We start from the raw sequence: 27,982 nt of genomic DNA on the forward strand, positions 1-27,982 counted from the left end.
GGCAGAAAAATTCTGAGGATGGTACGTGCGTAAGTCGCTTTTACAGCCTATGTTCAACTGCAGCCTATGTGCGATGTCCCATGTACCCTACAGTAGTATAAGAGTTTTGTATAATGGCCGAAGTCAGGTCGTCTTCCAGCAGGAGATCCCTCAGGTTGCGAATACTGCAGCAGGTGAATAGAAGGACATCAGGGAGAATATCCTGAAGTATTGCAACCTCAGACTTGTATATATTCCACATATTTTGATAATACAGTCTAATTCAGAAGATTTCAATTATGGTCCACTGAACTGCAACATGCACACATCTTGGTTACCTGCAGTTTAGCTCATGACAGTCTCTTACTAGGACGGTAAACCCATCTCTTGACCATCCACACCCATCCAACCTTGGTGTATATTAATACAAATCCAGCAGCCACATGAGTGAAGGAGTTGAGATGCATGTCACAGGAAGCATGTGTTCCATTACTGCAGTCAGTAAAGAACAAGAAGGGCATGCTGAAGACACCTAAGGGAATGTCCAGCAAGAAGCATACGCCACATACTGTAATCAGCACCCTGATCAGTAAGCAACTGGTGAGGAGAGGTCACTACTTAACAACTGAAGATTATGCCAAAGCTTAAAGGGAAATGCTCAAGTCCCTATATAAATCAGCAATTCAGTGTCGAAAGAGCTCAATTTTTAGACGATGCACAACTTCAGAGTTCCAAAAAAAAAAAATCAAAAATAGCAGATAAAAACTATTTTTAATAAGACAGTCTACCAGGTCTGCTGTTAATTACCATAAACTGTTATGTTAAGAGAACAACAAATGTAAAAAGCCAACAAGTACCAAGGCATAATATGAAAGCATACTATCCTCCAACAGAAGCTGCTGCATTTTTACATATCTTAAAAAAATGAAAGAAATCCGAATAAAGCTTGAAAACCTTACAACAAAGTAAATCAGTTACACCGAGAGCAAGCCTTTTGGCATCCGGCCCTGAGACTTAAAACTATTACGTGGTATTAATGCCTGTCACAGCTTTGGCCACATACAACAAAGCCCCTACTGAAGGAAGTCCTTAATGGGATTTCCAGATTACTGCTTGAAGTAAGCTTATACAGTGCAATAATGCTGAATGCATCACAAGAATCATTGTAGTACAAGGTAAAAATAAATGTTACACTAAAAATAAATATCACTGAAAAAGAGGCTATGCAGGAAAACAGTGTACAGTAATGCAAGCTGTTACACACCTTCTCTTCTTCAGACAGCTGATCACCTAGTTCATCCTGTGTGAACCTCAGATATGCAACTGTACCATCCATGGAGCAGATGAGAATGCCAAGCCCATTTGCAGTCCTATGGGAAGAAAAGCATTTATTAAGAATTAGCAGAGATGAACTGCACAGTGGTAATGACTACAGTAAGCTGTCCGAGGAGAGCTTAAATTACATGGTTATTCATCACCACCAAAGTCCATTTCAGTTCTTCCCTAGTAGTCTATTTTCTACAAGGATATAGTTAATTCAATTAGTCAATGGCTAGTCAGTGGGAACCTGACTGCAAATCAAATGTCAATCTGGATCCTATGACATGTCTTGTCTTCAGCTTAGCCAACTGAGACGATAAAAATACTGCTTCACAGTGCCAAGAATTGCTGCCCATCAAATATAGTTTACTGTTATGTACCCTAGGCCCCCACTCACATATACTTTGAAAGAGCTGCATTAAAAAAAAAAAAAAAAGAGCAAAAGAAAGAGGTGTTCTTACCATGAAATATCCATTATTGATTTGTCAAAGAGCTCGTGTATTACCACCAAAGGTCGTTTCAAGCAGGTGAGCTAAAAAAAATTATAAATATATATATAAATAAATAAAATTATTTCATTTGAAAAACTCAAATGTATTAAAATTCTGACAGTAGAAAGATTAAAATACAAATAAAATAACATTTCCTCTGACCATTTCCTTCCATAACCTACTCCTATGCCTCATGCGGAGGCCCTTAACATCAACCTGCCCAAGCAACAAGGACCTCCAAAGCTGAAACGTAAAAACACACCAGACACAACCAAAGTGACACAGAGCTCACACCATCAGTGTGCCACCCAACAACAGCCCCTAAGGCAAGACAACGTACCCAACACTTTAGTCATAGATGACTCTATAGTCAGGCCCACTGATGTCCCACTTGCCAGGTTAAACAAGGAGAAAATTACAGTCAGCTGCCTGTCGGGTGCAAGGACCAGCCACATAACACATGCGCTCGAGTCACTCCACAACAAGTACAAATATGACTCTGTCATTGTCCATGTTGGAGTGAATGACTTGAGACATACCTCCCTGGACTACATGAAAAGAGACACGGAAGAGCTCTCGGATCATGTAGCCCAGACAGGTATAACCCTAGCTCTAAGAAGCATCCTGCCTTCGCCCAGAATGACAACACTACCACAGTATAAGGACAAAATGATTGACTTCAACAATTGGCTAAGCTTCTGGTGTTATTCAAAGGGGATCCAGTATCTGTCTGCCTGGGACGACATGACTGACAAACCACGATGCTTTGCCAGAGATGCTCTGCACCTGTCACCCCTGGGATTCAGGTTACTGGCTAAAGCTCTTGCCACCCCTATAGTGCCTTTTTTAGGCAGGGTTCAAAGGACAAAACCATCACCATAACCGATACAAGCATGCAAAATCTGAAGGTAATGGTACTCAATGCTAGCAGTCTAAACCTCAAAAGGCACTCTCTCGAGGCACTCCTAAAAATGGAGAACATCGATATCTGTGCAGTAACTGAGGCCTGGTTAAAGGCTCCAGAAAGCATCCCTGCAATACCAGGCTACAACTCTTACCACACTTTTCGGCCACCAAACTAAGACCGAAACACCAAAAATGGAGGAGTGTCCATATTCACGAAGGATATTCACACCTCCAGGCTAGTTGCCCAAAATAATGCATCTGAAATTCTCCAGGTGCAACTAAACACTAGGTAAGACTGCAATCCAAACTGTAGCTTGCTACAGATCCCTACTATGTCCCAAGATTCTCACTCCAACTTTCTAAAAATACTGGAAAATATTAAGATACAAACAAACACCCTAATACTGGGGGATTTCAACTACCCTGCCATTAACTGGGAAAACTACTCGGGTACCAACACCTTTTCCCAGTGGTTCTTGGAATTCATAAATTCCAACGCCCTGGATCAACTAATCCATTGTCCCACCAGGGATTTAGTGCCAAATTCACCCCCTAAAGGGCCCATCTCAATACCAAAAGATTGCCAAATTCCGGTAATCACGGCCACACAGGTAGAAATCGCACTCTCCAAAGCTAAGAATACAGCATCCATGGGACCAGATGACATCCCGGGCTGTGTACTACATGAACTACAAAATTAACTGGCACCTCACCCAAGTGTCATGTTTAATCATAGCCTCACCTCAGGCTTCGTGCCCACTGAGTGGCGCACAGCTACAGTTATCCCACTACACTAGGGGGGATCCATCTTGGATACCAAGAACTACTGTCCCATCAGTCTGATGAGCCTGATCTGCAAGGGCATGGAACATATCATCATGGAAGTTATAAACAAAGACATTGGCAACCTTGAAACACTGGACCCCACCCAGTTTGGGATCGTGAAGGGCCGATTTTGTCTCCTGAACTTGATTGACTTCTTCAAATCAGTCTCCAGAGCTGTGGACGAGGGTAAGGCAGTCCACACAGCCTATCTGGACCTTGCCAAGGCCTTTGACACCATCCCTCATTCTGGAATCATAGATAAACTTACTAAGCTGGGCATAAATCCACGCATCACTCGATGGGTTGCCAAATGGCTTACTGACAGATCCTAGACTGTAAAAGTAGCGGACTCCAAATCCAGCTCCAGACAAGTGACAAGTGGAGTACCTCAGGGTTCAGTCCTGGGACTGCTCTTGTTTGGCATCTACTTATTTGAAGTACAGACCAACAACTAAGGGACTCTGGCTAACAAAGTTCGCAGATGATTGCAAACTGGGTGCCATTAGGGAATCCCCAAATGATGTGGATGTTCTACAAAAGGGCCTTACAGAAACAGATGCTTGGTGCCAAAGCCATGGGCTGAAGCTTAATGCCAAGAAATGTATAGTTATCCCCTTTGGGAAAAACCATGTACCCATGAATTACCACATAGGTGGCAGTACATTAAACATCGAAAGTGTGATGAGAGACTTAGGGACACAGGTGGACAGTGGTCTCACCTTCAATAACCACATTGCCACAACAGTCAGGAAATCCTTCTATGTGGCACACCTCATCACTAAGGGCTTTTCATCCAGAAAAAAGGAGGTCATTGTCCCACTGTACTCATCCCTCATTAGACCCATTATAAAGTACAACGCCCCGTTTGGTATGTACCTCACAAGACATATGCAACAGCTGGAAAGGCCGAGGAAACACCTCACTAAAAGAATCACAGGCCTAAAGCAGATGCCCTATGCTGACCGTCTAAAAAAAACTCCAGCTATACTCTGTGGCATATCGTCTACTCAGAGGCAATCTCTGCTTAACATACAAGGCCATGTCAAACCCTGAGCTGTTGGACATGCTCCACTCAAAGAAATCCCAATCCCTCAGAGCCACACGCTCCAGGGATCTAAACCTTGTCATCACAATGAACAAAACATGCTGGAGGGATAGGTTCCTGAACCAGAGACTCCCCATACTCTGGAATAGACTGCCCATACATGTCAAGCAGAGTGCCCCCTTGGCCCTCTTCAAAAGGAACCTTGACGATTGGATGGGAGATAAGAAATTCATCCCAGGGATCACGTCAGTCGCCCTGCTAGACAGGGGTCCAGGGAAGTAAATATTGTGGGACGAAATATCCAGGGAAATGTTATGGCTAGGCTTGTATAGGGCCTAGGGCCGATAGCCTAGTACCAACCTATGAACCATTTTTGTCTTAAATATATGGCTGTATATTTTATTAACATATTATATACATACCTCCCACATGATTCTTGTTCTCCCAACTACATAGTCAGGAGTGCATGGATCTGGAAGTAGGCAAAGTAATTAGCAGAGGACTGCTTGACACTCGTTCATACCCAAATGAGGAAAAGAAGGAAGCAGTGGACCCTGAAGATGCAACATCCAGTTGGAAACATGTCCTGGTATTTGGGGTCCCTATGTCATTAGTCTTCTATCCTGCCTGAAGCCTCTTAAACTGAATTCATGCCTTCCATGTTGTCAAGTCCCCAACCATGATCAGAACATGGAGTTGTTCTCCCTGCTGCTCATTTATACTTCTTGCTTACTTCTGCTCCCACCATCCATCCAGACTTGCTCAACATTCTACACCATCTGTTTTTTTGTATGTGCTCCCACCTGCCAGCTATCCACCAGGCAACCCTTGATGGACTGAAGCACATCTGTTCTTCTAAGAGTACAGGAGTCCTCCTCAAATCCCCCTATGGTGACAGCATTCTGGTAAACACTAGAACATTTCATGCTTTTACAAGCATTCTAGCAGTGAGAATGTATTTTGCAAGAAGGCCTAATCTCATATGACGTGGGCATGTATACCACAATAGAGTACACCAGTGCTGTGTTATCAGTTTGCATGTGCTCCCTTACATGGCCAACATGGGCTACTGTCATCGGCCTTGGTGGTCATGCTCACATCACCCCTACATCCTCCCCCAACTATTTTGAAACTGTTTCTACCCTCTGGCAGTGATTGGTTCAGAAACCAGCTGTGACCACCACCCCTCAAGATGGTATACCCATCCATCGAGCTACACTGTCAAGTACCTGAGCCATTAAATGAACTCAGGAAGACTGGGCTGTGTGAAGCTCATCACGCCATCTTCACTGTTCATCTTTTCTTATTTAATACTGTATACTTTCATTGACTACCCATCTACAAATGAAAATACGCCACTCTACTTCTAAGCACACAATTTAGTTTATAAAAACTACACACATACTCTACAGCACAGACATCCTGCCAGCCAACGGTGTAGTTTTTGGAATACGAATCAGCTAAGAAATACACAATATAATATATAGCCACAAAAGCCACACATCAAAGAAACACTTTTTTTTTCAAATGTGAGGTGACACAGCAAACTGATGCAAAGTGGAGTAAAAATGAGTATCAATAAAACTCCAAAATGAGCACTTTCATTGCTACAATTTCTTTAAGTCAACTGCGGTGAACGTTTTTCAATCATCATGCTCCTAACTTATTATGCATGTGTACAGAGCCAATGTCTGATCCAGTATTCTATTGTACAGCAATCGAGTCTGCTGCAACTTTTTATACAGTAGACATTAAATCCACATCTGTTTGCTTTTCCTTATTCACCTTCTGATGCTCTTATTTATTCATGTGATGATCTACTGCTCCTCCTTTTTAATACACATATACTCCCACCACAGGAGCTTACGCTCCTTAATATGCATACACACTATCATGTATAGTCTTGCTCTCAGACATCCACATACCTCAGGATACGTGTTCCTTCTCCTCACATCAACATGCACCAGAAATGCCCACTCTCCCCTCCCTAATATATAGATACACCATCAAATACACTCCTTTTCACTAATGCCTAAACACCATTATGTATGTTCCTCATCCTTAAACACAAAGCTATCCAAGCACCCTCATTTTCTCCTTAATACAGATGCGCATTGAAATGTGTGCTCCTAATATGTGGGTACATTATGTGTATGTTCCTCCCTGATGTACATATAAAGAATCATGTGTGCTGCTTCTCCTCTATAGTATACATATGTAGGCATACACTCAGTCACCTATGTTCCTCTTCCTCAATATGCACATGCACTACCATGTTTTTTGTCTAATATTCATATGCACCATGAAGGATACTCCTTTCTAGTAAAAATCTAAAATACATCTCTTATTTCCACAGTACACACACCCACACCATGTGTACACCTCCTCAATGTGGACATATCCCCTTTTGGGTGTGTGACGAGCTGCTCTTCCTCTTAACATACATATACTACATACGCTTCTCCTTACTCATATGAACAAATAATGTTGTGTTCTCTTCCATCTAATATGCATAGATGCTGTGTATACTTATTTCTCCTTCAGCCTAATACGCATGCATATTACCATGGATGCTCTCACTTCCAAATACTTCTTCATAGTACCAACATTGTAGGTCTCCTTGCTCTAACATGCATGTAAACATCTTGCATGTAACCCACTGTGTGTTGCCCTTCCTCCCTATCATGCATACAATACATCACACATGCTCTCTCTCTCTCTCTGTCCACATAAATCATTACACACACAATCTTGTCTGCTCCTCCTTCTCTCTAATATGTATAAACACTGTGTTTTCCCTTTTCTTCCTAAAAGATATATATATATATATATATATATATATATATATATATATATATATGCTATCATGTCTAGATAAACCATGTGTGCTCCTCCTTTTCCATAATACAGGCATGCATCATGTATGCTGCTTCTAATTATGTATGTACTAAATAGCATATGCTGCTCTGCCTCCCAAATATATATAAGCACTTCCTCCTTCTTAGCTTGTATAAATATCATTAAGTGTGCTGCCAGACCTCCATAAAATGCATGTCCACTACCATGTATCCCCTTCCTGGATATGCATACAAACTATCTCACACACACTCCTCTATAACTAAGTGCTCCACACACACTTTTCCTCTGCAAGGAAGTGCTCCTAATAGTAAGGACTGCTGTACTTTGATACTACTAATTTAGGACATAATTAATGTATCAGTCTAATAACTATAGCAACCATGGCTTCTGTGGATCCTTGTTGCAATGCCCTAACTTTAATTATATAATTTCTCTGTTTTAATCTCTGCACCATCTACAACATTCTGCACAATTCAGGTACCATCTCATGTCGTAAAACAAATCCATACTTCACAACTATACCGCTCATGCATTCTTCCACTGTACTATATTCCTGAATCACGCTGCTTACGTTTTCTTCTAGTATAATACCTTGCTCCAATGTTTACATCGTTCCCTAAATTTCTCATGTTCCACATATATGTGCAGCCTTGTCTTTTCCTATTCCATACCTATATCTGTTTATGCTGGAGGATTATTCTCCTTTGCAACACTAACATGAAAGTGATTAAGTTGCAAAAATAATGTGCATACACTTCCCTCACGGAATTACCTATAAGCATCAACTATTGCACACTGCTGTCAACGCTTCCCAAGAGAGAGAACTGGACCTCATTTTTACTATTTAAATTCAACAATAAGCCAGTATGGTATACTGACTGACTTCTGTCCTGAATGATGTAAACCCAACCCAGCACCACAGAAAGATACAAGCTTATCATGCATAACATAATCATGGTTTGGAAGGATGAAATGGTTCAGAAGGATAACACGATTCCACCCTCACAGAATTTGGCAACGTTTAGATGGGGGACAACTGACAAAGCAGTAAACACCTCACTAAAAAGTGACAGAATGTACAGCTACGTAAAAAGTTACCACAACAGTAGACACTTGAATACTGACAACAACTACTGCAACAACCCTTACTCAGAAAGGTTAGAAACAATAAAAACTTTGACCCTGCCAAATTCCAACAAGAACTAAACTCATGTAATTGGTCTATTCTAAAACACCTCCCCTTAGATGAAGCAGTAGCATACTTTAACAACAAATTCCTTGAGATCCTTGATTTGCATGCACCTGTTCATTCAAAGAGAACCAAGGCAAAAACTGCACCATGGCTTTCTATAGAGTCTAAACTCAAAATTACCCTTAGAAACAAAGCATGGGCTTTATGGCGTTCTTCTAAAGACCCTCTAGATTACATTAAATACAGTCAATCCAGGAACGAAACCAAAAAATCAATTTTACAAGACAAAAAACAATACTACTGTAATTTACAGACAGTAAATCAAAATAGCCCTCAGAAGTTTTGGGCAAGTTTAAATAATCTACTACATCCTGGACAAACTTCAACGCCAATCCCTGCTACTACTATTGATAAAACTCCTGAAGATGTTTCTGATAGTTTTAATCAATTCTTTACTGAGACAATTCAAGCCCTAGCTAGCCAACTACCACCTAGCTCCCCTGGTCCTGAAAGTAGCACCCCTAGAAACCTACTTGTGTTCAGCTTCCAACCAGTCGCCACTTCACTTATACGTACCTTGATCAAAAAATTAAAACCCACTACACTTTCTGATGATCAACTCCCTGCAGAGTACCTACAAAAATCAGCTGATGCTATTGCTTACCCCGTCTCAATACTAATCAATCGAACCATAGTAGAATCTAAAATTCCCACCATCTGGAAAATATCCTATGTAATCCCACTTCACAAAGGAGGCAGCTCTATTGAATTCTCCAATTATAGGCCAATAGCTATACTCTCTCCACTTGCAAAGATGATGGAAAAATGTATTCATAGACAACTCATGCACCACCTAATCCAAAATCGCCTTATGGCAGACACTCAGCATGGCTTCCATCCTCATCACAGCACTACTTCAGCCCTCCTAGCCTTTACTAACACCATAAACCATAATCGCAACAATAATTATATATCCTCAGACCTCAGCCCTCTTTTTGGATCTTTCCAAGGCATTCGATATGGTTGATCACCATCTTTTAATCCACACCCTGCAAGCATTCTGTCTAGATACTGGAGCCCTCCAATGGTTTCAATCCTACCTGAATGGTCGACAGCAGGCTGTCCTCTGGCAGAACAAACTCTCTAACCTTCTACCTAACACCCTTGGAGTACCACAAGGCTCTATACTAGGGCCCTTGCTGTTCTCCATCTTCATTAACGACCTTTACACTGTCATCCCAAAAGTCAGCTGTATCCAATATGCTGATGACTCTACTCTGATTTGCTCAGCCACATCTCCAGTAGAGTTATGGTCAGCTACCCAGACCACCTTTAATATAATAGAAAACTGGCTTTCTGAACATCGTCTGATCCTAAATCCCAAAAAAACTAAAATGCTGTTATTTTCACCAACACGTAGATCTACTGCTTTTACCTTTACCATAAAATCAAATGATGGCACAATAATCTCCCCTGACCCAACTACAAAACTATTAGGTTTCATCATAGACAATAATCTAAAATTTGACCTACATGTTAACCAAACTATCAAAACCATCAATAAAAAACTAGGGTCACTTTACAGAATAAAAGCCTTCCTAACTCCTCCAGCTAAAATTGTCATAGATCGCTCTCACCTTCTTTCAACCCTTCTGTATGCATTCATGAATTTAAACAAGACTGTCCTTAAACTCTCAATTTGCTACAACCACATTGCCAGGTTTGCCACTGGGCTGCCTTTTAGGACACATCATTGCATCAATCTAAATCAGCTTGGTTGGCTTGAACTACCCAGCCTAATCCAGTATAACCAACTGATTATGGCCTATAAAATCCTCTATAATCCGGACAATACTCCTGCACTTAAAAATATTATTACCCCCTATAACAATCCTAGACCGCTTCGATCCTCTAACAAACTACTAATTCAGACTAGCAAAGTTAATAACACAGCCGGTGATTCTCTCTCTCTGCAAACTCTGTAAGTTGATCCTGGAACTCTCTTCCAGCTGATATTACCTTACTTTCCACCTTAGGTCAATTTAAAACTAGACTCAAACAACATTTGTCACTTAACTGGCTATGTCAATGTATCAAGCCTGGCTAACTCTGTCTAGAATGTGTAAAAACCTGTTAACCAGTTTACTGTGTAATTTAATTTAATCCTGACTTGTGCTCAGGATTAACTGTAACCTGTGGAACTTGTTTAACTTGCTTACTTATGTAATCTCTGTAAATAGTCTGTTTGTAATATGTAATGCTGGTATTATGTAATGCTGTATCTGCTTACCTTTGGAGCTTTTCTCCCCGGGCCTCAACTGAAAATGGACATGCATCCAGTCGGACTATCCCGGTCAACAAATGTAAAATAAAAATAAAAATAAAAAAAACTAAGGGGGAGATGAAGGAGTCCATAATGCAGCAGTGATTTCAACATTTTTACATCTACTACTATGGTAAGCTGCTGCACAAAGCTCATCACAGAGATCACTGCTGTTGTGACACTCATGACTTATAGAAACAGTACAGAGCACAACTTGCTCTGACCCCAGACTCAGAAGTGGGGAGCTAATAGCCATCTCAGTGATGTAGCGTCCTGATTACACTGCAAGTGATCCTAGTTCACCTAGTGACTCAGGTGCCTGCAGGAGCAGGCTAGGGAGAATGGGAGGGAGGTGGCTAAGGCCTGCCACACTGGTGATACTAGGTGTTTACTTAGTGGAGTTTCAAGTAGGCTAAACTTGCACTACCGCTGTGTATTTTGCATAACCAGCAAAGGGAAAAATTATGTATACACGTACAATTTGCATCAAGATGCAGCTACTGCAAGGGAGGGGGAGGGTGGAATTACTCCTTGACACCAGATTCTTGCCAAGGAATGGAGGGTTTATGTGGGTTCCCAAGTACAAATACATGGGCTACAGGACAACAAGAAATCCCAAATCAGGGCACAATTGTAGAAGGCAGGAACACGAAAACTGCCCCAAGAACCAGGCAATAACAACAAGCTGTAAATAAAGGTAGTTTATTAGCAGTCACTGACTAAGCGCTTTCACCAAACATTGGCTTCTTCAGAGTCAGTGTATAAAATCCATTGTAACCTTTTATACCAACAAAATAATGAAACAATTGATTGATAGAATAATGGAATAATAGATAAATACATAAATTTCCCTCCAAAAACATTTTAAACTCATACACACAGTAAAATCCTAAAAAACAAAAAAACACAAAACATATATATGTTGTTTTACAAAAATCTGACCATTACATCAAATTCTACCATGTTAACCCTACTAATAAATACATCACATATAACAACAATTAATATTTGATAATAAATATAAAAAGTATATATAAAATATATATAAAATATATATAAATAGACATTCTAGATAATGACTTAAATAAATTTGTTTGTTTCATTCTGTAAATCTTATACTAAACAAAACTTGCCTTGTATTTTAAAATAGGTTTGATTGAAATATAATCATTAATACCAGGTTGTCTCATGGCATTCAATCTTAGCTGCCATAGGACTTCCAACAGGGCCACACTATTAGTAATATCACCGCCCTGTTCATCAAAAACTCTATCAATAATAAAAAATAAGAACTTATTAAATCCATTACATCTACTACTATGAAGGTATAAAGCATTGTGTTGATCCTTATTTTTAATTGATCTGACATGCTCAGTGATCCTATCACGTAACCTATGCGTAGTCATTCCCACATAAAACGCTTCACAGGTCATACACGAAGCGATATAAACAAGATTCTTGGTGTTGCAATTACATTTGCCCGGGCATGGCAAAGTTTGATAATAGCCTTTCACTGAAACATATGTGCCCTCAGCTATAAACCTACAGCTCCTACAACATCCACATTTTGACATCCTGGATACTCTATTCCTTATATCCCTTTCCAATATAATCTTCAAATTGTCACCCCTACTAAATACTATCCTAGGATGAGTTCCTAAAATCTCCTTTGTGCCAATACTTAGGCAATATTCCCAAGCCTTTCGTAATGCAAAGGCAATCTCCGTTGCTTTTTCATTGAACTTCAAAACAAAACATGGTCCAAAAGACTCTTTCTGATTAGGAACCACTTGTTCACATTTAACACCATCCATTTCATGCACAGTCAAAAGAATAGGTGAGTAAATTGTACTTCTTTTCTTAACAACCTCTTTCTTTAAACTTAATAACAATTGAAGCGGGTAACCCCTATCAATAAGCATACCAATAAGCTTAAAAATTTCTTGTTTAAATAAAGTCTCATCACTAACCAATCTAGAGATGCGCACCATTTGGCCCTTGGCGACCCCTTTCCTCTGATAAGGATGGCAACTCTTGAAATGTAATAGCGAATTTGAGTAACTTTCCTTCCTGTATAAAGTGCTCGACAACCCATCATTGTCTTTAAAGATTGTAATATCCAAGAAATTAATGCTATCTTTGTTCCATACATGTGTGAATCTCAAAAAACTGGTAGTGGTGTTTAAATATTGTACAAATTCAACTGCTCCAGCCTCATCTCCTTTCCATAGAATAAGCAAATCATCTAAAAACCTGTTGTACAGGAGTATGTTCTCATAAAACCTAGATGAAAAAATAAAGGTTCTTTCCCATGCTAGTAAAACAAGATTGGCAAACACTGGGGCACACCTAGCCCCCATTGCCACTCCAGAACATTGCTGAAACATTTCACCCTCAAATTTTATGAAATTATTGGAAAGTACAATTTCCATCAAATCACACAAAAAATTGAGTCTACCTTTGTCTACAGTGCGGCTCGTGTTCAGACTATCATAAAACATCTCCAGTCCTAGGTCATGGGGGATAACAGAAAACAAATCGTCAATTGTAAGAAAGCCAAATAAACTGCTATCTACATTAACCTCCCTTAATCTTTCTAGGCAATGCCATGAGTCCCTAAGGACATGATCTACCTCAGTTAAAGCTGTTTTGCAGATAGAATCAACAAATGAGGCAAGGGGTTCAGTTTTTGAACCCCTGGCTGCCACAATGGGTCTAAATTGAAGATTTGTGGTGCCTTTATGTACTTTGGGTATACCAAAGATACATGGCAAACTAGGGTCCTTAACAAAAAGGTAGTTGTATTCTACTTCAGAGATGGCTCCTTGAAATAATGCATCTGACAGAAACAAATCAATCTTCTTATAAGCAAGGTTTATTTCATTCTTCGAAACTCTTTTGTAAGTATTGTCATCCTCAAGGATAACTGTCATAGATGCCAAATAATCAATTTTGTTCATAAGCACCATCCCCCCACCCTTGTCGGGTTTCATATACCTAACATTTTTGGAAGATCTTAATTCCTTCAAAACCAGTCTTTCCTGTGTGGTAAGATTATCAAGATCTTTATTCTTACTACCACAAATTTTCCTAAACTTAAATTCTACCAGACTTTCAAGTGCGCTAATCTCACAACATGGGGGTGGAATAAAAGTACTTTTCCTCCTAAGTGCCATAGTTGTTGCATTTTCAACATTAAATTGTAAATGTTTATTACCTTGAAAAAATATCTCTAAATTTAACCTCCTCATGAATAACTTGAGGTTAACCAGCACCTTAGCAATATCTAGTCTAAAATTAGGTACAAAATTGATGCCTTTAGTGAAGAGCTCAAAATGTGTATCACTAATGGCAATTTCCATGTAATTGTAAATAAAAAATCCCCACTTTTGCAACGTTTGACAATTCAACCCCCCTTCCAGTTCTAAGCCCTCCATGTTACAATCTATAGAATCATTAATGAATGTATTGACACATTCTATCTCACTTGTGTGCACAGTGCAATCACCCAAAATAACAGCTTCACCTATTGTACTCAAAGCTGGTTCAACATGAAAAACAGGTGAAACAGAACTGTCATTTGCCACAAAGGGAAACTTTTCATACTGAAAATTATTGACATTCAAATCACCCACCCCATTGTTAACACATAGCTCAGTGTTAAAAACACACTGCCCAAAGTTGGAACATTCAAAACCAACTTCTATTGCTTCCATATTACAATCCATGGAATCATTAGTAAATGTACCAATACTTTGAACTTCACTTGGAAGCACAGTGTACACACCCAAATTATCAACATCACCTGTAGTATTCAAGGCTGATTCAAAATGCATAACAGGAAAAACAAAACTGTCGTTCACCACAGCAATACGCTTTTCTTGCTGAACTTCCAACATTTGAACATTCAAATCACCCATCCCATTGTTGACACACAAATCATCACTGGAAACGCACTTTTCAGAATTAAAACATTCGTAACCAATACCGGACACATAAGCAGATAAAACAACTGTACCAGGAACATTGTTAGAGACAATAAACGAACGCTCAGATAAATTGCGCTCACTTAACCCCAATAATGCTTGTCCCCTCTCAGAGAGGCTTGCGCTCTGTTCAAAAGTCTCTCCGATCTGCGAGGGCCTGGGGGTGGGTCCAAAAAATCACCCCCGTCAAAACTTTGTTCAAATGCATCAGATGCATTAATTCAAGGAGCCATCTCTGAAGTAGAATACAACTACCTTTTTGTTAAGAACCCTAGTTTGCCATGTATCTTTGGTATACCCAAAGTACATAAAGGCACCACAAATCTTCAATTTAGACCCATTGTGGCAGCCAGGGGTTCAAAAACTGAACCCCTTGCCTCATTTGTTTATTCTATCTGCAAAACAGCTTTAACCGAGGTAGATCATGTCCTTAGGGACTCATGGCATTGCCTAGAAAGATTAAGGGAGGTTAATGTAGATAGCAGTTTATTTGGCTTTCTTACGATTGACGTTGTCAATTTGTTTTCTGTTATCCCCCATGACCTAGGACTGGAGATGTTTTATGATAGTCTGAACACGAGCCACACCGTAGACAAAGGTAGACTCAATTTTTTGTGTGATTTGATGGAAATTGTACTTTCCAATAATTTCATAAAATTTGAGGGTGAAATGTTTCAGCAGTGTTCTGGAGTGGCAATGGGGGCTAGGTGTGCCCCAGTATTTGCCAATCTTGTTTTACTAGCATGGGAAAGAACCTTTATTTTTTTCATCTAGGTTTTATGAGAACATACTCCTGTACAACAGGTTTTTAGATGATTTGCTTATTCTATGGAAAGGAGATGAGGCTGGAGCAGTTGAATTTGTACAATATTTAAACACCACTACCAGTTTTTTGAGATTCACACATGTATGGAACAAAGATAGCATTAATTTCTTGGATATTACAATCTTTAAAGACAATGATGGGTTGTCGAGCACTTTATACAGGAAGGAAAGTTACTCAAATTCGCTATTACATTTCAAGAGTTGCCATCCTTATCATCAGAGGAAAGGGGTCGCCAAGGGCCAAATGGTGCGCATCTCTAGATTGGTTAGTGATGAGACTTTATTTAAACAAGAAATTTTTAAGCTTATTGGTATGCTTATTGATAGGGGTTACCCGCTTCAATTGTTAAGTTTAAAGAAAGAGGTTGTTAAGAAAAGAAGTACAATTTACTCACCTATTCTTTTGACTGTGCATGAAATGGATGGTGTTAAATGTGAACAAGTGGTTCCTAATCAGAAAGAGTCTTTTGGACCATGTTTTGTTTTGAAGTTCAATGAAAAAGCAACGGAGATTGCCTTTGCAGTACGAAAGGCTTGGGAATATTGCCTAAGTATTGGCACAAAGGAGATTTTAGGAACTCATCCTAGGATAGTATTTAGTAGGGGTGACAATTTGAAGATTATATTGGAAAGGGATATAAGGAATAGAGTATCCAGGATGTCAAAATGTGGATGTTGTAAGGAGCTGTAGGTTTATAGCGGAGGGCACATATGTTTCAGTGAAAGGCTATTATCAAACTTTGCCATGCCCGGGCAAATGTAATTGCAACACCAAGAATCTTGTTTATATCGCTTCGTGTATGACCTGCGAAGCGTTTTATGTGGGAATGACTACGCGTAGGTTACGTGATAGGATCACTGAGCATGTCAGATCAATTAAAAATAAGGATCAACACAATGCTTTATACCTTCATAGTAGTAGATGTAATGGATTTAATAAGTTCTTATTTTTTATTATTGATAGAGTTTTTGATGAACAGGGCGGTGATATTACTAATAGTGTGGCCCTGTTGGAAGTCCTATGGCAGCTAAGATTGAATGCCATGAGACAACCTGGTATTAATGATTATATTTCAATCAAACCTATTTTAAAATACAAGGCAAGTTTTGTTTAGTATAAGATTTACAGAATGAAACAAACAAATTTATTTAAGTCATTATCTAGAATGTCTATTTATATATATTTTATATATACTTTTTATATTTAATATCAAATATTAATTGTTGTTATATGTGATGTATTTATTAGTAGGGTTAACATGGTAGAATTTGATGTAATGGTCAGATTTTTGTAAAACAACATATATATGTTTTGTGTTTTTTTTTTTTAGGATTTTACTGTGTGTATGAGTTTAAAATGTTTTTGGAGGGAAATTTATGTATTTATCTATTATTCCATTATTCTATCAATCAATTGTTTCATTATTTTGTTGGTATAAAAGGTTACAATGGATTTTATACACTGACTCTGAAGAAGCCAATGTTTGGTGAAAGTGCTTAGTCAGTGACTGCTAATAAACTATCTTTATTTAGAGCTTGTTGTTATTGCCTGGTTCTTGGGGCAGTTTTCGTGTTCCTGCCTTCTACATGGGCTACAGGGCTCCTGCTTAGCCCAGAAAAATATGGCTCCCATTCTCTGGAAACAAATGGGCCAAATGGGTGAATTTAGAGATATCATCTGTCAAGATCCTTGGGGGAGCAAAGCGTGGAGAGCTAACATGGCAAAAAGGACTGCAATGATAACCGCTGCTGTGCTCCTCGAGAAAAAAAACAATCCCTGGAGAAAGTAAGAATGCAGGACAATCAACCTGATTACAAATATTCTAGGCAGACAAAATTCTGCAAAAGGCAGGAGAACTATCTGCTGTTCTAGCAGAATGGTTTCTGACTTACCCTTATATGGCCAGTCCTTACAGCATCAAAGCTCAAGGCAATGCAGTCAGCTAGCATTTGGAAAATGTTTGTTTAGATACTGGCCTTCTTAGGTTCCCTTGTTGGAAAGGTAAAAAAATGGTTGGAATTTTCTCCCCTCCAGTTCTGGTTAAACAGACACCCACCTGCCTACAGTGGATATAAAAAGTGTACACACCCCGGTTAAAATGCCAGGTTTTTGTGATAAAAAATGAGACCACAATAAATAATTTCAAAACTTTCCCCACCTTTAATGTGACCTATACAATTCAATTGAAAAACAAATCTGTTAGGGGAAAATATAAAAAATAAAAAAAGTATGATCCCACTGCACCATAGCCCCACCTCTTTTTAGTTGGTCACACCCCTTCCCATTGGCCCCACACATTCAGCTGTCTCATGCAGCCCCCCCCTTTAATTTAAAGTCACCAGCTGCCACTGGGTATATCTTGCTCTTTGAGGTATCCAACACTGCTCCCAGAAATTACCTGATTCTGTCAGGGGATAGTAATGAAGCATTGCATAATTACCCTGGAAGAAGTGAAAAGCCCAAAGAGCGAGCAGGTGAAAAAAGAGTTGGAGTCCTCAGAGAAACCTGAAAAACTTCCTTTAGCCTTGGAATATTGGGATACTGAGGAAGGCATTTGTTTCCTCATAAAGGATAAATTCAGCATTGGGGCAACAGCCACCTGGAGGCCGCCATCATTCAATCAGCCATTAATGCCCTTTGCCCAAGCAGCAAACTGGTAATGTTGTGTCTTTCGGCTTTTCCCGGTTAGGGGTCGCCACAGCGGAACTCCGGTCCGCTAATGATTGGTAGTTGATTTTTACATGCCGAGTTACCAGCCCTGACGCACAACCTTCAACGAAGGTATGCCCATTCACGCATGTCTCCACGCAGAAGACGCTCTAGCTGAGAATCGAACCAGACAGCGTCTTACTGTGAGGCGACAACGTTACCGCAGCACCACCACCACGAGTAAGCAGCAAACTGGTAATGTGGATGTTAATTATGGCCCTACCTCCAGTCCCTGTCATTAGATATAAACACCTGTGTCACTGCTGAGGCATCCTACGCCTCTCCTCATACATGTGTGTGCATCTACACACATGCCCACAAGGGCTACCATTACTGAACTGGGACCACTAAAGACCACATACTCCTAGTTCACAGCCTATGGAGTCATGCAATCCTTCATTTCCACAGGAACATTTGGCCAATCAGGACCAACATTACCCTGCCTCAAGAGGGACAAGCTGATGTAAGCCACTCCCTAACTTCCACCCTCCCTTGCCTGGCTCTTCCAGCATTGAGCCACTATTACAAAAAAAAAAAAAAAAAAAAGTCTGGACTGCAGTCATGGCATCAATCTCCTAAGCCAAAGAGGTTGGCTACACCTAACAGTATGCTTCCTGTATTTGTTTTGCCACTTACTAATGACTTCAGGTCACAGGTCTCCCCCGTTTCTTCTCTTCTGGGGCTACTGCATTTTGTGGGTATCATCCTTCATGATTTTGTGGGTATCATCCTTCATGAGACCGTTGATTAGGTGGTCTCATCCCAATAGATGGGAAGACATTCTTATCCATTGGGCTATGAATGTCCCCAAAAATGGGGGAGTGGAAAAGAAAAGACAGGTCTATCATATTGTGGCCAAATGGGTTTTTCAATTAAGGCATATAATGTTCATAAATATGGATTAATCAAAGAAGTCTAGGCAGTCATTTGAAGGACCAAAGTCCCATAACCCCATGCCATATCCAGGGACTGCAAGATCTCAGTCCTTGAGGAAGCAGACAACTGACTAAACTTGGAAATATCCACTGACTACAGGAACTGATGTATGCTGATTAAAGATATCTGAGACATCAGACTGAAGACCTTCCACAATGTCCTGCTGAACCGCCATGGATGACTGAAGGTTAGTGACATGTAACACAGCACAAATATCTAGTGAATTTTGGCTATAAATAGAGAGCACCACTCTAGTGTCTGTGATAGATGACTGTCAATAGCCACTGGGATCAGGGGCTTACCAACATATACCTCAACTGGAACAAAAGCCCTGAGGCCTGTGCATGACTGGCTACAACTTCAAACACCATGCCTGCTTACTTAGCAACAATTCTTTCTTGGCTACTCCATATTGTAGTGGCAGTTAATTTTCAGTTTCTTTGAGCCTATGGTGAAAGGAGTCCCTGCAGTTGAAGTTACTGGGATAGACATCCCCTTGCACAAGGGCAGAAGCTTATGGTTCTTGACAAAGGTGTTGAGGTTCCTAGCATTACTTTTCAAAATTTTCTTTTAAAACATGATCAGTCTTAGCAGTGTTCACAGGATGTTCCTCTCCAAGACAGAAAAGGTAATGAAGGTGTAAAAATCCTTTACTCAGTCTGTCTACCCAAAGGCAATTATTAGCCTTGGAAAACTTAAAGTATACACACTCCAAAAAATGTTCGGGCAAAACATTCACCTCTGAACAAAATGTATAATGGTACTGGCAATAAAGAGGATAAGAAACTATCCCAAACAAGGTACTTGTCTCTTCAGAAGTCCCCTGGATGAGACTGATGGCAATAATGAGAAACAACAGTAAAAACAAATGGAGGTTTCAAGGTGTGCTCCTTTCTACCTGGTGTCAGTTTGACACATCTTTAACAGTCCAGATAAGAGGCATCCAGAATTGTAGATTTCACGATGAATGGGAGACACCCACTGACTGTAAATTCTGGTGAGTTGATACCTTCCTCTGGCGAATTCCTGTTCTTTCGAAACCGTACTGCAGAAATGGCAGCTATTATGAGTATCTGTACATACTTGTGAAACAGGTGCACACACTACCATAATAGCGCATCCTCCCTAAAAAGCATAAACCATGTCATATGTGCCATTTATGAACTGCTAACAAGCACTATTCTGCATTTCTGAGTTTGACTCATTTATCCATTACCTGCACACTGTGCGATACTCAAAGCAAATCACCAAACTAGACAGTGTTGCCAAAAAAAACACTTGTGCCTACTAGGAATATCCAAATAAAAAAGAATAAGACAATAACGAGAATAATAAAAATAAAAGATGCATCACAGTGAGTCACACTGAAGTCCCTGTTGATTAAATTACTGAAATTTACTTTTTTTTACCCCGGTTAGAGGTCGCCACAGCGGAATTCCGGTCCGCTAATGATTGGCAGTAGATTTTTAGTGTGCCGAATTGCCAGCCCGACGCCCAACCTTCAGCGAAGGCATGCCCAATTCCACATGTCTTTCGAACGCCACTCAACTGCTGGGAGGACATGCAGACTCCACACAGAATGCTACCACTGCACCACAGCGGCTGCTAAATTACTGAAATTTACCAAGTGGTTTAAAAAATGTTGTACATCACAGTTGTGGGTGGGTATTGTTAACCTAGATTCTTCCAGTGAAATGTTTGATTCTCCTCCACATACGTAGGTCAGTAAGGAGGAGGAGGACATTAATCAGCAAATGAAAGGAGGGCTTTGTCTGCATTCAACGAAATAAGGAATGCAGAACAACATGAACACAAGCATAAAAAAATAAAACTGTAATTATGTGTGTATATGGGCCTACTTGATTTTGCCAGTTATATACTTACTGCTTCTAATCTCCCGATGACAAGCTTAGTACCCCTCCCTTGCCATTACTCACACATATTAACTCAACTGTTACACAGCTGCAGGGAAGAGAGAAAATCCCTGTAAAATGTTTAAAAACACACACTGTTATGAGCGCAAAGCAGACCTGTCAAATGCAAAATCATTCTGGGAGATGTTATCTTGCTGAGTTGGGATCCAATTTAAAGGGATACTTTAGAGCTATGCAGTTAAGGCTCATATACATAACACAACCAGAAGGTTATAAATCAAAGGGGAAAGGGATGATAATGAAATGGGGGGGGGGGGGTTAAAAATAAGGAAAGAGTACTTATTTATTTATTGACCATTAAAACCCTACTAGGAATTAAAACCACTTTTCAGGACAGACCCAGGGTGAAAAGCTTCATGGTTAAACATACAAAATTATTCTGACAATATGCAAAACACCCACTAAAGCAAAAACATTGATAAAGTTATAACAGAGGCAAACCTACAGCTCTACAATGAATTAACTGCACTGTGCCATATGATTACATTTAAGTGAATGTTTTAAAAAATATATACAAAGAGATTTGTAAAGCAAAGCTTTAGAAAATAGAGGAGAGGGTTAGACTTGGCTAAGGAACCAACATACCGAAATAAAATAACTAGAAGGGGCAGGGTAACAGGGAAAAATGAGGTCAACCAGAAGTTTGGACTGCTGGTTAGAGACAGATATTAAATCACTGGCTGGGATGACAAAGTATACACAAATGCAAAGCGATAGGAGAATGCTAAGTGAGAGACAAGCTCTGGTACAGGTTTTTAGTTAAGTCTAGAATGGAAGCTGCTGTTAAAAATGGATAATTAGCTGGGCATATGAAATACCGCTTGATTACTATAAGAATCAATCAGAAGAGGTTAGAAAATACTGAAAGAAGAGGCTACTAGAAAGGGAATTTATAAAAGAACACTTGTATGACATCTGTATGGATCCAAAGTATGCAACAAATTCCACAATGTTTAGGATTTTTGCTTGGAGGTGTTAACATAAGAGTTATTATTCCATCAAAAGTAAAAAAAAAAAAAAAAATCAATCTGTTTTGTCCTGACTACAGAAATTTTATTGTCTCATTGGACATAACAGCCAACCCCCCTTCCCCCCACCCACACCCACCCACACACATTCACAGCCATGCACACTAAACTATATTATACCAAGATAAAGGTGTGTGTTTTACAGCTGGAACCACCAGCTAAGTACGGGCTATGATATATTGTTCTGAGAAATTTACTGTAATATATTATGCATTTACAGAAAAGTGTCCCTTTATTACTAAGTAGCATTCATAGTCTTATACAGACATTTAGGCGATATCTATTCTTGCCACCTGATATTCTGTATTTTTCAGGCTGACAAACTCGGTATGCATCTGAATCATATCCTCTAGGACTTTGTTGCTGGTGTAAAATGATAAAGGCTTGACTATTAGCCCAGGCAATCTGTGTTCAGGGAGGATAGCCATGCCTAACCTGGCAAAGGGAGCATGCTAGGTGTCTCACTGGCCCCTGGAAGAGGCCAAAATTTAGTCAAGCTAGACCGCCAGTCTGGGAAGTGTGAGAGGGCTTGGGAGGCATGCTGCACTAATGGCCTAGGGAAGCATGCTCTCATGTCACTCATCCTACTGCTGGGATGTAAACACATTGGGGGGAGGGGTCAGACATACCAGAACAGAAAAAGTACAGTTGTGTACATTTACCATAAATGTAGATGTTCGAGTGTATTCACTGTTGCAGTCATTACATTTGGGCTATTTGCTTGCAGGTAGCCATCAGTCAGGCCTGATTAACAAAGTCTTGGGTCCTGCGTCGGTTGCTGTCCCTTCTTCCATGACATCAGAGGTATAAAACATGCAGCCGACGCCATTACATCAGTTTTTCTTGCCCCATATGTCAGGTGCCCCCCTAATGGGAAGCAATTAAATATAAAAGTACAATGATATACCTCCAACAAAAAAAGCAAATACACCAAAAAGGCTTTTAAACATAGCAAAGGAAAGTAGAGGTATAGCCAAAAGAAGTAAGGGGGCTGGAGGGAGGGTAACCAGGACTGCAACAGTGAATACACTCGAACATCTACACTTATGGTAAGTGTACATAACTGTACTATGTTCTTTGTGTTTCAATGTTGCAGTCATTACATTTGGGTAGATTCCCAAAGCTATGGTTGGGAGGAGGAATGTAGATAGCATTAGGACCAGCTATAATGCCCTGCAAGACTGCAGTGGCAAAGCCAGCACTCGATTTAGAGAAAATTGGCAAATGGTAATGCTTGCTGAAAGTATGTACAGAACTCCAGGTAGCAGCTTCTAGGATGTCTCTGGTAAGGACACCTCTGAGAAAGGCTGTAGAGGTAGATGCAGCCCTGGTGGAGTGAGGTCTGATCCCCTGGGGATAAGTTTTCCATGGTGCTTATAGCAGAAATGAATGCAATGGCCTATCCATTTAGAAATGGTTTGCTTTGAAATAGCCTTCCCCTCTGCCCCTGCTGCAAATGGCACCAGCAGTTGTTCAAATTTCCTTTGAGGTTTAGTCCTGTCCAAGTAGAATCTAAGTTGTCTGTGCACATCTAAGGAATGCAGTATCCATTCCACTTTGTTCTGTGGATTGGAAAAGAAGGTTGGTAAATGAATGGACTGATTAAGAGCCACACTGGATACCACCTTGGGCATGAAGGATGGATTGGTTTTGAGGGACACACTGTCCACATGAAAGATGACTAATGGCTCCACTGCCATAAGGGCCTGTAATTCAGATACCCTTCTAGCTGAAGTGATCGCTAAAAAAGCCGTTTTCCAAGAAAGAAATTTTAAGTCTGCAGTAAGCAGCTGGCTCGAAAGGAGATGGAGTGAGTTTCTCCAAAACAAAGTTAAGGTCCCAGGCTGGGGTTGGAGCTCTCCGGGTGGTCTCAAATTTTTGGCCCCTCTGAGGAACTGCTTGAGCAGTGGATGAGAGAAGACAGGAGGTTCTGTGTTATAATGAGCTGAAATGGCTGAGGCGTGGATTTTCATGGAGGAAAAAGACAGGCCCTTGTGAAGCATCTCAGTTAAGTATTGTAAAATCTGAGGTAAATTGGGTACTGCTGTGCTCATCCCTTGAGACTGGTTCCAGGCACAGAATCTTTTCCATTTTTCAGCATAAGATTTTCTAGTACTAGACCTCCTTGCCTCTAAAATGATATCCATCACAGGTTTACTGAGGGATGGTAAAGGAGAGATTATGTCATTAGCCAGGCTGCAAAGTTCAGTGTTAGAAGCTGAGGGTGCAGTATCTGGTTCTCCAGCTGAGACAGCAGGGAAGGAGTCTGTGGCAAGTGCCATGGGGATAACCGTGGCACACTGCGCAGGAGGGGGTACCAGTGTTGGTGTGGCCAGTCTGGAGTGATCAAAATTATCCTTGGTTTGTCCTGTTTGATTTTTAGTACTACTTTGGAGAGCAGAGGCAAAGGGGGGAAGGCATAGACCGATAGGTTTTTCCAGCTGAAGGACAGAGCATCCACTTTCCAGGCTTGTTTGTGGGGAGTACTTGCGCAAAATTTGTCCAATTGGTAGTTCTGGGGAGAAAAAAAGGTCTATATCTGGGCTCCCCCATTTGCTTGTCAACATGTTGAAAATCCACTCGTGAGGGTTCATCAGGTTTCTGCTTAGTCCATCTGCCAGTGTATTTAATTTTCCTGGCAGGAATTGAGCTTGTAGGTGCACTTGGTAGCTCAAGGTTGTGTTCCACAATGCCATAGCTAGTCTGCAGAGGGGATAAGAATGTGTACCCCCCTACTTGTTTATGTACTACGTAACAGTGGTGTTGTCCGTCTTTACCATTAGTTGTCCTGGAAGAATGTGGTCCTTGAAGGCTGTCAGAGTATTCTGTACAGCTAACATTTCTTATTGACTGATATGCAGGTGTATTTGACTTGGGTTCCATTTGCCCTGAATGCACTTCCCTGCCAGGTGAGCCCCCCATGCATAGTCTGATGCATCTGTTAGGGTTTGGGTGGCAGGGGGTGGTGTGAAAGGTAGTCCCTTGTTTTGGTGGCAGGCCTCTGCCCACCAAACCGACTCTAGGCGTAGGCATGGTATGATAGGAATCATTGCTTCAAGATTCTGAAAATGTTGACACCATAGACTTTTTAGATACCACTGTAGTTTCCTCATATGCAGTCTTGCATACGGAATTAGAAGAATGCAGGAGGCCATGAACCCCAAGGCTTGCAGTATTTGCCTTGCAGATAGCAGGGTTTTTGTGGCCACTTGTTTGAAGTAGGCTGTCAAATTAATTTGTTTCTCTGGCATGAGGTAAGCCATCTGGTAAGCTGTATTCAAGCTTGCTCCCAGGAATATAATTTGTTGACAAGGTATCAGGTGTGATTTCTTTTCATTTATGGTGTACCCCCAGACAAGTTAGAACCCTTTGAACAAAGGCCAGATGATTCAAAAGTGTGTCTCGGCTTTCTGCCTGAATTAGACTATCGTCCAAATATGGCTATATTTGAATATTTCTTTGCCTGCAAAATGCAATAACTGGAGCTAGGCACTTTGTGAATACCCTGGGCGCAGTAGATAAGCCAAAGGGCAGTGCAGAGAACTGATAGTGAGTGCAGCCTGCTTTGAAGCGTAGGTATCTTCTGCAAGATTCCCTGATTGGGATGTGCAGGTATGCTTCTTTTAAATCTAGTGTTGCCAACCAGGCATCTTTGCCTAGCATAGGATTTAATTGGTGAAGAGTCAGCATCTTGAATTCTGTTTAGAGTAGACAGGTCCAGGATAGGCCGCCATGAATTGCCTTTTCTGGGTACCAGGAAAAGTCTTGAGTAGAAACTTTGTCCCTTTTCCTCTTTTGGTACCAGTTGAATAGCTCCCATGCTTAAGAGAGAAAGTATTTGTTTTTGGGCCTCTGCCCACTGATTTGGGGGTAGGTCCGGCCACCCGCTTGGTGTTGGCAACATGTGGAAGTGAAATCTGTATCCCTGGGACACTATTTAAAATCCATTTGTCATGGGTAATGAGTTCCCAATTCTTTGCTTGAAGAGCAATCCTTCCCCCCCGAAAGGGCAGTCAGTTGATAAATCCTTGGAAATTTTAAAAGGAAGTCAATGAGACAGTTTACCATAGGGGGAGAGTCTTATTACTCCCAGATTTGGAAGTGGAGGCCCCCCCACTGCTTAGTTCTGTGTGTCCCCTGAGACTGAAACCTGGGGTTCTTGCTGTGTGTGGGTTTGACTTGAGAAGGCCTAGAAGGGGCTGGAAAGGACCAATTCTTAGAGGGCCAGTGCCTGCTAAATCTAGGAGGCTGAACTTGTAAGAAATCTTTAACAGTTTGTATAGATTTAGCTTTATCTTCCATCTTTTTAAGAACTTCCTCAGCCTTGTTGCCAAACAGGCGGTCCTGATTTAAGGGAGCATCCAACAACTTAGCTTTAACATGATCAGGCAAAGATTGCTTCTTAAGCCAAGCATGCCTTCTGAGCATAGACCCAGTAACAGCAGCCCTGCAAGAGGCCTCTAATGAATCAAAACCACACTGCAAAGTATGTTTTCCAACTTGTTCAGCAGAATGCATTAAACCCTGTAATTCTCTATTTTCCACACAGTCAGCAATCAACATAATTTTCTGTTTAAGCAGTCCAATAACATGTTGCTGATACTTAAACATATGAAACTGGCAGTTTAAAGCCCTAATGGCCAAGATTGCAGAAGTGTAAACCTTCTTACCCCATCTATCCAGCACCCTGGAGTCTCTATCAGAAGGGGAAGGATTTTTAGCAGTAGAAGCCTTAATGTCCTTGGGCCCCTGTGAAATAGTCTCTGGATCTGCAATAGGATTTTTAAAAAGGAACTTGTGGGTCTCAGGGACCCTGTAGTATCTGTCAGGTTTTCTGGGAGCAGGAGGCAAGGAATCAGGGACCAAACTAGATTCCGAAAAAGCATAATCAACAATGTCTAGTACAGGAGGAATAGCTAAAGGCCTATGCTGAGGTAGGAGAAGGAAATCCCTAAGCCTCTTTTTTGAATCAGAAAAATCCTGGCTTTCCCAGTGAAAATGCTTCCTTAGAGTATGTAAGGTTTCCCCAAAAGTAAAATCTTCAGGAGGGGAAGCAGAAGGAATGGAGTCCTCTGCATCAGAATCTTCATACGTAGATAAGGGCAAATCCAGATCATCAGAAGAATCAGAAAAAACAGAATCCTGATCAGAGGATCCATAATCAACTTCAGTCCTAGGCCACTTAGAAGGGGGGGGGGTGGCTACCCCTGATTAGCGTTATTAGATCTTCAGCCATTCTTATCATTTGTTTTTTGGGAATAGAGGGCTGAGCATGTGGTCTGGGGGTCAGTTTTTTAGGCATTGTTCGAGATTTAGGCCTAAGTAAAGGAGGAGGCATCAGTTTAATATGCAAGTCTGTAGGCCTGAATACACCCTCAGAAGCCGGTGCCTGCACAGCGGCTCCTGACCCTTCCAAGGTAGAGACATCTGTGGGTTCCATAGTTGAAGCATCTCGCAGCATACTGGACTCTGAATGGGTCTCAGTAGAGGCCTGCGAATCAGAAGCAGCGGGTATCAGGGGCTGCGAAAGCACCTCACTGAGTACTGGCACACTGGCGACTGGCTTGGGAGAAGCATAGTCAGCAGTTTTGGACCTCAGCGGCCTGTCTCTGTCTTTATCTTT

At 40.8% G+C, this 27,982-nt stretch overlaps 1 protein-coding gene across 1 annotated transcript in view; it reads right to left on the minus strand.

Annotated features, from left to right (window-relative positions):
- The window catches only part of LOC122800348 (protein HIRA), a 1,504,941-nt gene that overhangs the window by 982,687 nt on the left and 494,272 nt on the right, over positions 1-27,982 (minus strand). The window contains exons 9-10 of the mRNA XM_044069797.1: positions 1,761-1,831; positions 1,244-1,349 (exon numbers count right to left, since the gene is read on the minus strand). Coding sequence (XP_043925732.1) covers positions 1,244-1,349; positions 1,761-1,831 — 177 coding nt within the window. The remainder of the gene's footprint in view (positions 1-1,243; positions 1,350-1,760; positions 1,832-27,982) is intronic.

Source organism: Protopterus annectens, chromosome 4.part0 (assembly GCF_019279795.1).
Source record: "Protopterus annectens isolate FY-2018-M chromosome 4.part0, PAN1.0, whole genome shotgun sequence".
Taxonomy (NCBI): domain Eukaryota; kingdom Metazoa; phylum Chordata; order Ceratodontiformes; family Protopteridae; genus Protopterus; species Protopterus annectens.